We start from the raw sequence: 14,084 nt of genomic DNA on the forward strand, positions 1-14,084 counted from the left end.
AACACTCTTTCATTTCTTTGTAAATTAAGATTGTTTTCGACCGTATGTCAGGTAAATTGAGCTATTTGAAAACATAGGCTGTGGGGCTTTGTAATAGGATTTGACATTTTGTAGACTAATGATTTATCACATATTGCTGTGTTTCAGATTTTGTTTAAAGCTGGTTTGCTGTAGTTTTAGTTTTTCAACCTTTTTCGCAAGTTTATCCTTTCCTTTATTTCTTCTTTTATCATCCATGACCATGAAGAACAAGCTGAATTGCTCTCGTTGAACCTCCATGTATTAATGATTGAATGAATGAATGATTCATCTGTCAATTGAAATAAAAAAAGATGATTTGTTCAAGAAAAATTGTGGAACGCAAACTGCACCAACTGTGTAATGATTTGATATGATTCCCAATACTGGGTTCACAATACGATTTTCTCATAGTTTATTTCGCAAAATGAGGTTGAAGATATATATAACTTCATATATAACTTAAAACATATATAACTTCTCTTATATTTTCTTAAACCAATTTTAGAATCCTTTTACGTTTCTCAGGTATGGTATTAACTGTGCATAACTATGCATATTTCCTTGTCTTTGTAAAAAGTGGAACTGGTGTCTTTGCACCTTGCAGCTGTAACTTTAATCACATGGGTTTGATCCATCCAGACAGGAGGATCAGGTCAGATTGAGAAGCCTGCTCTGCTCTATACCCTATCTCTGTTCCATGTTCTATTTTTAGGAAATCCCCTTGGCATTTTTTCATATCCAACTGTTTGTACATTTCCTGAGACTTGATATCCAAGAGGAAACTTAGGCTTCCTCATATCTGGTGAGCCATGTTTATTTGATTTGGGGCGTGCGGTCGTCTTCAGGTGCGATTATGCATCTGCAACTGGAGCTTAAAATATCCATCCCATGCGTGCTACAAATGGCACTTTGTTGTGATAATTGAGTTTGATTTCTTTGTGGAGCAGCATCTGTTGTGCTCTCATATTAAGACAGGCTTGCTGATGAGCAGAGGGGAGCAGTGGAGAAAGGCTTATCTGTACAGTATGGCTGAGGCAATGCCACAGGCAAACACTGATTCTAATGTATTGCTGACAATGAAGAGGGTGCGTGGGTAGCTTCAAAGATCTCACGTTATTATCCCGACTGAAAGTGAAACCTGCAGCCAGACAGTATTTCTCTTTCACTGCTCAGGCGCCTGATGTCCTTCCTTTAATTCAAAAGATCATTTCTATGAAAGTTAATTAGATATTTTGATTCCATGTGACGCAGATTTTGATTTTGATAAGTGATGAACATCTAGCAGGCCAAAGAGCAGAGTGAGAGCACACTCTGAATCTAAACGTGTCTGTACGGTTTAGAAGAGGAAATCTTTTATTTTTCAAATGAAAGGATAGTGAATGCTGCCAGGATATTGAAAAAGAGCATCAAAGGATAATGCTGGCAAAATTCTATATTTCTCATATTGTCAAGAAATCTCATACAATGACTAAATCCAACAAACAATTGATCCTACTAATAATTGTTGTCCTGAAGTGAAACCTCTTTTCAACCAAACGTGTGGGAGAAACTGGCTGTGAAACGAAAAACACAAAGGCCCAATCTAGAGCCAGTGTTTGGTTTGTTCTTTCTGGGCAACTAGAAACATGGCAAACTCTGTAGAAGAGGACTCGCTCCCTCTGTGGATAAAAACTGGCCATTCTAACAAAAACACACTTTCACGTGATTATACATGAATGAAAACATACCCATGAATATTATATTCCATTTCTGCCAATGGATCTTCCTGAATGTTACACACTGGACCTGTATGTGAGCCTTTTATTGAAGATTTATATCATTAGTAGGAACCAATCAGCCTCAGCATTGTTGATTTTGGTAGGAAAACCATAGACTCCTGTCTCACCTCATACCTGCCTCATACTTAAATGAACCTACACACTCCAAACCACAAATGTATTTGAAAGGACAACTTTTGATTTCAGTCAGAACTACAGTTTAGAGTGAATGTGCAGGCACTACTCTTTTTCATCTATTATTTTTATCGCAAACACAATCAGTGATAACCTCTGGTGTGCTGCGGTGGATGCATTTACATGCACATCAGTAACCTGGTTTTAGTCTTATCCTGTTTTTGTTCTTGTTATTCAAGATAAGGCATTACATGGACCATGAAAAACCTGGTTATTTATATCCCTGTATGCATGATAACAACAGTCTCCAGGTTTCTGATCGTCTATTGCAGGTGGGTCTTGGTTTCCCAAGAGTGACGCACACTCCACAACCATTTATTTTTTATTCAGATGAAGACGTTTCAGCCCTCTGGCCTTCTTCAAATTCAACGGTGTGATAGGCCACACCTTAGTTTCACAAATTATGGGGATTAGATAATCATGGTCCACCAGTAGGGTGAGTGAAAAACAACCAAGAAGCCTTTAGCAGTGACAGGAGCTAAAGCCAATTAAATTGATTCTAACAAAATGCCAGGAACCATGTCTCATATCACATATAGAGATTTAAATTATACATAAAAGTTTCTGGTTAAATTTATAAAAAATAAATAAAAATACATAGCCTACCTTTTAAAGAAGTAACACCTCCAAGTTTCCTCTCCTTGGTGGTAGGTCTTTTCTTCTTTCACCTCTGCCTTGTTCTATAGCAACAGAGAATGTTAAGATAACCAGGATTAGTTGTTTACATGCCACAGTATGCTTGTTTCTATCGGAGTGCTCATATTGTAGCATATACAGGTTTCTCAAAACCAAAACGTAACCAGCATACTCCAAAAACCCAATCATATCCAGAATACTAGAGTGAATTTAAAGACACTCAGTGTCAACAGGAACACTTCTGTGGCAGCCTCTGTTTGTTATCCTAGCACTTCCGTGACCGAAGCCGAAAGCTCTTGCTGTATAGCTGTTGATGTACTTATGATTTCAAGAGTGATTAAATTCCTTCTCAGCTAGCAGTTATGTGCATGTGTTTATGTGCATGTGTTTATGTCCACGTGTTTGCACGTCTGGGTTCATTTGGCTATAAGATCCAAGCCCATGAGCCTCGCATGGAGATCGTGAGTCAGCTTCTGAGGATTTTCAGTTATCCCACAGGCCGCAGAGCAGCTCCGCAGACAAATCTTCCTACATCCATAAGTCCTTGTGACTGACAGCCAGGCATTTGGCTCAAGACCAAATCTGTAAACAACTGGGGGTATAAGACTTACCTTTTTTTACATGAAGAAACCTTCTCTGCACTCACATCGTGAGTCAATCTGAGAACATGTGGTTGGTTTGTTTAATCTTTTCTAAGCTGTCAAGTATATGGTCATGCAAAGGTTGGATTGAATGAAGGAGCAAAGTGTTTTTTGAGGTGTAACCTCACATCAGTGAGGTTTTGTCAGCTCTTCAACCAGGGATGTATCTAGCAAGAAAGGATGGATGGATGCAGATGGAAGAGGGGATAGGAACAGTGAGAGTTATCCTTCAGGAATCAAAAGTTGGATCTGGAAGACTTTTAACAGATTAAGAGTGCTGTGCTTGCATAATAACCCCAGTTCCAGTAGTGGTGTGTAGAGATGGCACGCCACTGTTCTCATTTCCCCAATGAACATCTGCAACTGCATTGCAGCTCAGCCATAATTTGAGTCTTGGACAAAACAGCTTGATCCACTTTAGTCACACTTGAAATCAGGATTAGAGAAATCTCTTGGCAAGCGATCTGAGAGCAGTCAAATCAGGTCAGTTGAAAATTCGGTGGGACGCTCAAAAGGAGAACGAGATCATGCTGTCAGTTCTGCTGTGCTCTTGTGCACCAGATGGCCACTCCAGATGTGCTCAGAATCCATCGCAACTCGAGGTAGAGAATGGCATCCAAAAACAAAAAGCCTCTTGCACTCAGAGGAGTGAACTGCACACTGATGGAGAGAGTGCAGGGATAATTGTAATCAGGCCGGTGCCAGTTTTCATTACGTTCCCAGATACAGGCCTTAATGCAGCTCTGCACTCAAGTGAGACAGCAGAGAGGCTGTTGTTGTGCGACTCACTGCTCTTATTGTGGCGGACGGGCCGGGCGGATCAGAGGAAGATGAGACTGACAGGTTTAGATCACTGGACTCTTAATCTGTTCCTGCCTGTTGGACGTGATGTAATCTCACACAGTGGGATTAAAAAAAACACACACATGCACACAAAAGGAGCCCTGGCGTTTTTCTGTGCTATTTTCAGGGGTCACCGCATGGGTTAATAGACTGTTTGAGGTATCTGAGAACTGGATAAGTGAGGCAGCCTTGTTATTTTTCCCAGTTGCTTGCTTTAAAACTCTACCACTGACAGGTGAAGATGCTCTTTGAACCAACATGTTCAACTGCTCAAGGATTCATTTTCTATTATTTCTGTCAGCTGAATAAATCCCAGTGTGGCAAGCAGTGAAATTCATTCAGAACCATTCTTCAAACAGTCAGATTTTTATGTGAAATACATTATATGAACTAAAAGTAATAATGTCAATGTGTTTTTAATTGTCAGTTGTTTTTGTCTTCTTTTACAGATAATTGCAATGGTCCTCTGGTAGCCACGTTGCCCCATTCATCCTTTCAGAGCTCCTCTCAATCCTCGGTCAGTTATGCTGCTTACAACGCCAAGCTCAACAGAAGAGATGGTGAGTACGAGAGAGCATGTTCTTGCATGGATTTAATATTTCTACATGCTTCAGACAATTTAGAAATTAACTAAATTCTGGAATTTTGTGGAAATTATTCTTTTTTGTGGAAAAAATATATCAGACACACATTATTGTTCCAAGTTGACTATTTGTATATATTTCTCAATACATGTCTGGAGGGGATCGTTAATATTTTTATTAAAATGAGTCCTGGCTAATAAGGAAGTCCTGGCTTCCACAGAATCAAGAGAGAAAATGAATTGCTTGTAGCAGGGCCATAAGGAGGTCCAGGGTTGTTGTCACAAGTGCACTGGCCCCTCTTGAACCCATCCCAGAACAAGAGTCATCTGGCCATAAGCAAATGGAGTGGTTACGGAAGCCAATTTAAATAGTTACACTTTGAAATAGACAGTCTGATTACTGTGATTTGATTCTGAATGTACTGTGACACAGTCTTGTCATTATCCTTAGTCTCAGTCTCTCCACAACTTAGAGCCTCTCGGGTATAAGGGAGCTGCTGTTGAGTAAATAGCATTCAACAACTACAGCCCCCATGAGCTTTGGACATACGTCATATATGCCATCGGAACCTAATTAGAGCTACAGTTGGTCAATGCTAATGACATAATTATTTTTAGGCAGTAGAAACAGAACTAGCAGGTGCATTAGTAGGTAGCTTATATATGAACAGAACAGAAACAGTTTAATGTTTCAGTTTTCCAGAATGACAGACACACTGTGGCATGCATTGTGGATCAGAGGCTAGCTTGTTGCCCTACAGTGGCAGTATAAGTTTAAAAGGCAGGCTGTACACATTTCAAAATTAATCAGCTATTTTCCATAAAACTAAGGACCTTCCCTGTGGCAGCTGGAGTGTAACTTCACCTTGAAGCCTTTTATATACAAACACTCCCTGTGTACTCACTGTGCCCAGTGGCGACTGAGCGCCAACCACAACAATCCACTGTTAATCGACAATATCGATGTTTAATGGATCCCTTCTGCCTGTATCTCTCTGCCCTCCTTCAGGGGCGGGAGGCTGGTCTCCCATGGTGACCGACCAAGAGCCCTGGCTCCAGGTGGACCTCAGGGAGCAGATGGAGGTGACGGCCGTGGCCACGCAGGGTCGGTATGACAGCTGGGACTGGGTCAGCAGTTACTTGCTTCTCTACAGTGACACAGGGCGGGCCTGGAAACAGTATAGGCATGAGGACGGTGTAGGGGTGAGTAGCATTTAATCAGCTTTCTGTGCAACTTTGGATTCATTGATTTGATTTCTTGATTCAATAAAGTGGCACATATGTGACACTATTGTATTCATATTCAGTACATGCAACTTTTTAGCAGGATTGTTTTGGTCGGACAGATCATTAACATTCACATTTAGCCTCACTGTCACATGAGATACCTCTGTTTAATGATGTTTTCTGTGGATCAGCCTCTCGATGACGTTACAGGTCAGGGTGTGATAACATCCTCTCACTTTTTCTGACACGTTTCAAGGTGTCAACGCAATCATTAGACTTTTTTTGTCCTCCATGTATTGTCACAACTTGTTATGTTGGCCTTTACAAGGACTCAGGGTCTAAGAAAATAGCCTTATGTTGGCACATGCCATTAATTCTTTATTGTGTTTGCCCCAGTTCTGTCACGGGGCTGCTCTGAGATGTTAATTTGTTTTTCTGGGACTTTTTCTGCTTGGCAGTCCAATTAGCAGAGTGTGTAGTTTCCCACTGCTGCAAAGTGGACTTTTTTTTCCTAGTGTTGAAATTAGAATAGCAGAGAAACGTGGGTGAACATTATGTCTAGTGTCGTATGTTTAATTATTTACCTTACCCCCTCCTCCATCTTTTTAAAAAGGCATTATATACTGAAATGTAATTAAAGATTACATAAAAGATCATGATGTTCAAGGAGACGGTCTAACTCTTTCGAAGCCAAGACTGAATGTAAATATTTCATACAATAATACCACTGTCACTAAGACTAAATGTGTATTAAACAAGCGGCAGCCTCAGTGGCGGGCAAATGAAGCCAACACTGATTGAACAAAAACTGTAGTCACTTGAGGCTGGCTACAGAAGTGAGTCAATTTTCATAAGGCCCCATATTAAAATGCCCAACTTTACAGCAGAAATAAACATGTTTACATGTTTAAATTATATAACAGCTTTAAGTTAAGCATAATTAAGGGCATGGCCGCTTTGAGGGAAAGGTGGGTGCCATCACAGGTGGTTAGTTTCAGTAAACAGGCTTCATTCAGCCTGCTTTAGCTCCATCTATGCTCCACGATTTGCCCATTATTGGAGCTGGTGAAGTCAAGACTGGCAAGATGGCGAGCTACATGACAGTACCTCAGAAACCTATGGGTGATGTCGTAGAGACTATTACCATTTTTATTTATACAGTCTGTGGTATTAATCCAATGACGAGTCCCCAACAAATACACAATTTACTTCTGTGTTTAAGTAATCTTTACTAAAAACTACAGTGCTGGCTTTTTTCTGTGGAAAAGTACCATGCCCTGGGTAGATTTGATGTCTTTACTCCCAAAAACAATTAGTTAACTTTAGAATGTGCAAATGTGAAGAACAACAATCAGCTTCAACAGGAATCGCTTAAAGAAATGCATTGCTATGAATAATTCAAGCAATATTTCCTTATTCATAATACAGGGTTGAAATATAACAATAAGTTGAATATTTATGAGCATTATGAGCACAGGCTTTATGTGTAAATTGTCAATTTCGGGGCCCTGATGGGTGTGGGGGCCTTGCGCAGCAGCTGAGTCTGCTGCTACCTCTGAACGTTGAAGATTTCATGTATCATCTGGAAAAATGCATAATTTGTTGTTGTTTCAGATATCTAACCAGAGATTAATTTGTTTGTGTAATAAGTAACATAAATACATTTTTAATTAGTTGCAGAAAATCAATGTTTAAAGTGTACAGTTCTCCACAAAGTCTATGAAGTATTTATAGTATATTTATATATAAGTCAACTAAGACATTTCCTTTATGTGTTATCTGTTCAGACCCGGCTCTAAACAGCATGAGGCCTTAGGCAAGATATTCTTTGGGGGCCCTCCTTACTAGCTGAGAACTATACAATTGAACCACAAAATATATGTATGTATGTATATATGTATATGTATGTATGTATGTATGTTTGTATGTATGTATGTATGTATGTATGTATATATACAGTAGTTTAACTGTACATATACTATATATACAATAATATAATACTATTAATCTATCATTTGTTTTAGGACAACATGATAGCCATTCAGTATTGTACTACCATAATGTTAGATTAAGAATAACATTCCTGCATGTCTATAAAACTGGGTATAATCCTTGCATGTCAAGGCAAGGTTATTTTTGAGGTATTTTTGCATATTTTTAGGTATATTTGATAGTGACAGATGAAGAGGCAGAAAGGACACGGGGAGAGAGAGGGGTGTGACATAACAAAGGACATTTGCCATGTGGCATGTGCTGTAACTACTCGGCTACCAAGGTGCTCCAACCTTGCATGACATTAAAGGTCCAGTGTGTAGGTTTTATTGGCATCTAGCAGTGTAGTTGCTGATTGCAACACCCTCACCTCACCCCACTGTTGCAAGCGTGTAGGAGAAACTACAAAAGGCCCTATCTAGAACCACTGTTTGGTTTGTCCGTTCTCGGCTAGAAACCGGTTCAACATTGTGTACTCTGTAGAAGAGGACCCACTCCCTCTGTAGATGAAAACAGCTCATTCTGAGGTAATGAAAACACAACAATTCTTATATTCTTTTACTCCTAAATAGTCCACACGGGACCTTTAGTACACAAAAAACACATTTGTAGTAAACATGCCTTCATTCAAAAGATGTTCATTAAAAATTATGCCCTCAGACCTTAAATAAGAGCTCTCGGCAACATCCTTGAGGCACAAAGTCTTTATAAATAAAACAGCTTTCTAACCGGAGTACAGGGCAGGCAGCTGATGTATCCAGTGACTGACTTGTTGAAATATCATGATAAACAGCTCACAGCCTCTTCCACACACTGTCAGTCCTCATATCATTATGTCTGGAAAGGGAAATAAAGCTGCTGCGCAGTGGGAAGATGAGACATTATGTATAGATATTACCAAAATGACCTGCAGCTATCACCCTTTGTAAGTGACTCACAAGAGAGAGAAAAGAGTAAGTTATTATATTTCAAATATTAAAACTCATATAGCACTCTGCTACGGCATACAGGGCCGTGTCATACCAGGCAAAACAGGCATCATCCTCTGAAACCTGGCAAGCTTTATATTTGTGTTTCAAATAAACACTCACACAGACAATTTTAGCCCCACATCTCCACACTTTTCTTTGGTGTTCTTGTGATATTACAGATATTGCAGGATGAGTGGCAGCCAATTAGTCTGAAATCTCTAATGAAACTCACACCCAAGCTGACTGACTAACGCTTTCACCAAGACCTTGCTGATAGTAACTCACATCCGTCTGGCATTTTAACAAGTGAAGCTCAAAGGTAACGGCTCACTGCCAGGCACTGAACTCAGAGGGACTAATGAGAGAGCAGCAGCTGCTGATATGGCTGCTAGCTCTCAGCCGCTCTGAGCTAATGCCGAGCCAAATTAGCTCCATGGAAAAATTAGCTCTATAAGAAACTGGGCTAAAGATCGATAATCCTTCTGCAATTCTGGCAAGACTAAATGGTATGGAACAAACAAATACTGTTAGAGGGGATTTCTCCCTGATGATGACTAGAGAAAAAGTCAAGGAGTCACCAAAATCAATTGCAGACATCCTCTGAGGGCCATACCAAATTGTATGGCAACCTGGACAGTATCTGTGGACATATCTTGCTCTAGATCATACTGTTGGCATCTTCATCCTTAAGCTCCACCACTGGGTATTAAATGTCCAGTGTGTAATATTTTGGAAGATCTATTGGCAGAAATGGAAATTAATATTCATAGGTATATTTCATGAGTGTATTATTACCTCAAAATAAGAATTGTTGTGTTTTTATCACCTTAGAATGTGCTGTGTTGAGTTTGCCATGTTGAACCGCCCAGAATGTACAAATCAAACACTGGCCTTCAGTGTTTTGTAACCATCATACTTTAGGGTTAGGTGATTGGAGGAATGTATTGGCTATCTGCTATCTGTTTGTGTCCATCACAGGTTGTTTTTTTCTTTGGACGATTTTACGGTGCAATTTTGTTATTCTATTTTCTTAATTTAATGGTCTGCCTCCGAAGAATTAGAGCTGCTGGACTGTTACTCCAGGGAAAATGAGGACATGGCAGGGACAGGCTGGGACAGGCCAGGGGAGGGAGGTCAGAGGGACAGCGACAGTGTGCAGAGCCAGAATATATTCACATCGAGCTTAGACGAGTTAGACATTTAGACACCAGAGTCGGTGATTGTGGGAACAGTGGAAAGACTAATAAAGTGATTAGTTGTAATTTTGTTTTGTTGCGGCTTGGGCAGGCCCATGCATGTGTGAATATATTGGCTATTGCTGGTTGTTGGACAGTTGGAAAATGTTAACACATCACCCAACCCTACCGTAGTTTTTCCTACATGCTTGGAGTGGGAGGGTGAGGCAATGGTGTTTAAATCAGCAACTACGCCTTGACATATAGTGAAACATAAATACATATTACCTATTCTTCCTGTGCAAACAACAGAAGGTTTACATAGTTTCACCTTTGGTTTGATTTTGTCTCTAAAAGCTGTACTGATTCTCTGCAAAGCTTGTTGTTTGGTAAGAGGAACATGTGAAACAACAGGAAGACACTCCTCTACAAGCTGATAATTAGAATCTAATTAGAATGAAAATGACTTATGTCTGTGGAAGGAATAAATTCTAGCTCTGGTCCCGATTACCTTCATTATCCTCGAGAAGCCTTATTTGAAAATCCCTGTTTTACTTCAGCTGTGAATGAAACTACTCCTTAAGGGGGAGATTGAAACACTGATTTTTATGCTTGTTAGGTGTTCAGGTAGATGGGAATCTAACAAGGATTAAATGTGTTTGCTTGAGTGCTGATGTGTTATTTTACTGCTCCTAGTTTTATTTCTTCTACAGCCGTCTCTCTGTCTGTTGGTCAGTTGGTTTCATTTAGCACCCCCATTAGGTTCACATTTGTGGTTTTGGGTGAAATATCTAGGGTGGTTGACATGTAGAGATAATCAAGATCCTCAGAAATTAATTCTAATAACTTTGGTGTGGTGGCCTGTCAGCTGTACTTTGTGCTTAGTGCTAACCTGCAAATGTTACCTGCTATACTCAAATCCAGCAATCGGTTTGTGTGGTCCGTCATCTAGCACATCAAGATTAGATTAATTAATGTCCTGGCATGCGAACATCTTGGTCCTCTGCACGCGAAAGCAATCTATGTAAAAGGTACTCTTCGTGAGGTAAAGGCTTGTGTGTTTCACGTTCAGTTTCTTTTCCAAAGTTGAAGTTTGCCACTACTGTTGCAGCATCTGATAACTGCACAGCTTCTTCCCCATTTACAAGACATCGTTGTAAAAGTAACGTTACACAGAAAGTAAAGAGAAAAGTAGAAAATTGTACACTTCTTAGCATATCTTTCATTCAAACTGGTGCATACTGTAGGGAGACGCCACCAGTAATGGCGACTTGTTCGCGTATACATCAACAAATTTGAATCTTGCCACTGTGAACATGTTGCCTGTAACGATGCTTAACAGGACCCAAGTGCAGAAAACACAAAACAAATGTAATTTCTGCATTTCTATATTTTTTTGCTGAAGTCAACACAAAAACAAAACAAATCTACTGACATTAATCTAAATGAATGAGTCTAATTTGACACCAAACTGGGGTGGCAGCCGCCTGGCCATCCCTCTTAACCTGCCGCTGAACATAACTACATAATTACTACACGTTTTGAGATTAATAGGCAGATGATGAGGCTGATCAGGCAGACTGTTAGCTATTACTCTCTGCTAGCAGGATTGAGCTCACTAGTGCAATACCCAGGACAGCTCCAGAATCAGCACCCTGGACAGCGCTTGTGACAGTTGCCATGCTGATGTTAACATTTAGCTCAAAGCATCACTGTGCCTAAGTACAGCCTCCCAGGGCTGTTAGCGCTGCTGTACACTCTTGTTTTACACTCAACAAAAACAACAACTATATATAACTATATCCAAAATACCTTCATTTAACCCAAAATTGAGCTCAATATGTGTAGTAGACATAAATATCTAAGGCCCTCTGCTAGATAAGGCATTGGAGAAACTGTTAAGGCCTTGTTGATCATGGTCAGGGGATTCCTGCAAGATTGACTGGCAATCGGGGATTGCTATAGTATTTTCACTCATGGCAAGGTCATGTACTTGTAACTTTCTCTTTGCTGTATGTTCCCTTAGGCTGTTTAACTGGCCAATGACCTTTTTGGACATACTGTATCGTACTTCATACTCCATCGCCAGCAGCAGGATTTATCCCCCAGTGAACTGATTAAAATAAACGTATGTGCCTGTGCTGTAGGCAGCAGAAAGGAAAACTGACTCAGGGGAGCTCATCACTGGAGAGGAAGAGTAAAGAGTCTTAATGAATGAGGAGGGAGACTCTTACACAGTGACAGAAACATAAATAGAAATAACGAAGTCACTGTGGGGTTAGGGCTGTTTATGTGGATAAGGACCAAGCTTGGTCTTCTGGACCTCCGGAAACATCTTCCATACCCTCAGGCCTCTATTCAGAGACTTTACCTCATCTCCCAGCTGGAACACACAGGACGTTCTGTCGCAAGATTTTCCAAAGAGGAAACAAAAACAAACGTCATTGCTGAGAAAAGCCTCAGTGGTGTTCTTGTAGTGGTATTGCTCTTGAATACTAATGACGCCTGCTGACGTGTCTGAGTTTTGTTAGCTAATGGATAGTTAGAATGATTGCACCGCAGCCTCAGTCAGAGTTCATTTGGTTCATTAGATTTTCCAGACGTTCAGCTGGGAATCGAGTGGAAAGACAGTCAATAATTACAACAGAAATAAGAAGCAGAGTTTCACAGGCTGTATAACAAAAATACAGTGTACCATACACTGAACATAATACCCTGATCCTGATCCTATTCAAACAAAAGAAAAGCTCTATCAACATAGTTTCTTACTATGAGCAAGATGCTCCTGCATGAACACACATTTCACCTGAGAAATGTTTGTATTTCTGTTCTTACTTGCTTACTACTTATTACTTCTCGTTGCTTTTCGCACTGGTTTAAAGTGGGTGGGGCACTGTTGGAAAAATTTGATGTCCTGTTCTTTGTTTTTTTTTCTTTTCTGTTTTTTTTTAGGTCAAAGATACACAAATAACATAATCTCAAAATAAAAGATTATTTATGTCACATTTGCTATTAGCTAATGCAGTCCCTTTGGCAACATTGTAAATGTGATCAAGCCACACCCACACAGTCCTAATGAAGAACATCAGCCAAGTTCTTGACCAATAAATAAGTACCTCTGCCAAGGAGGTCTGTTTCTGGTGCTATTTGTTTTTCTGTCAGCAGGATTACGGAAAAAATACCGGCCCAATTTTCATGAAAGGAAGGGTGTTGCATGGGCCAAGGAAGAACCCCATTCTCCCATAGGCGTTCAATGGATTCACCTCATTTCTCACCAACCATTCAATGACCCCTCAGGTCCTGTATGAAAACATCTGCATTTGTCATGTTTCTCCACTCATTCATTCAAGTTTATCCTCTAATTTGTCACCCGTCTGCACAACTGGCACCTCAAACCAATCATTGTAGAAAGAAATAAGCAACCAGGGATGTGATTCTTATGGATTAACCCGGAATTACATGTTTTCCAAACCTGCGTAAACTCGGTGTTATTAAAGCCGCTGGTGTGCAGATTCATAGAAGTCTGGATTATTTGCCTTGGCGGAAATTTGATTCTTGCTTCCCTAGCCATGTATGTTATATAAAGTATGAACATGTTATGTAGTACTGATTTGATGTTGCATTTTCAGGGGCTTTAGATTATAGGTTTTAAATGCAGAACAATCAAACACTTTACTGCAGTGTGTCTTACACAAAGCCTGAAAATAACAAGGTCACTAGAGCCCTGTATGACAAGCACAGCAGGTTTTCATCAGCCTGATTTCCAATAAAACAATAGCGACATTAGATTTTTTTTGGCTGGAAGCATTTAGAAAACTCAGGTGTTGTGAATATGCACAAGGCCAACATGCTTCTCTTATTTCATTTGCTCTGAAAGCTGTTTGCAGTGCTCGAGTAATACATTTGCTTTGACCAAATGTGTAAGCCCCAGTGCCATTCGTTAATCCTTCCTGTGCAGACATGAATTACTGTGCATGTGTAAATAAGCCTGGCCTGTACGCGTGTTAAGATTCAGCCACAAGGCTCTGCTCAGTAAATGCCTT

The 14,084-nt window shown here is 40.1% G+C and overlaps 1 protein-coding gene across 2 annotated transcripts in view; it reads left to right on the forward strand.

Moving 5' to 3' along the window:
• LOC127365473 (contactin-associated protein-like 5) overlaps nt 1–14,084 on the forward strand; it is a 92,524-nt gene that overhangs the window by 12,887 nt on the left and 65,553 nt on the right. For both annotated transcript variants that reach the window (XM_051403576.1, XM_051403577.1), the window contains exons 2-3: nt 4,543–4,653; nt 5,686–5,879. In XM_051403576.1, coding sequence (XP_051259536.1) covers nt 4,543–4,653; nt 5,686–5,879 — 305 coding nt within the window. The remainder of the gene's footprint in view (nt 1–4,542; nt 4,654–5,685; nt 5,880–14,084) is intronic.

The sequence above is a fragment of the Dicentrarchus labrax genome, unplaced genomic scaffold (genome assembly GCF_905237075.1).
Source record: "Dicentrarchus labrax unplaced genomic scaffold, dlabrax2021, whole genome shotgun sequence".
NCBI classification, from domain to species: domain Eukaryota; kingdom Metazoa; phylum Chordata; class Actinopteri; family Moronidae; genus Dicentrarchus; species Dicentrarchus labrax.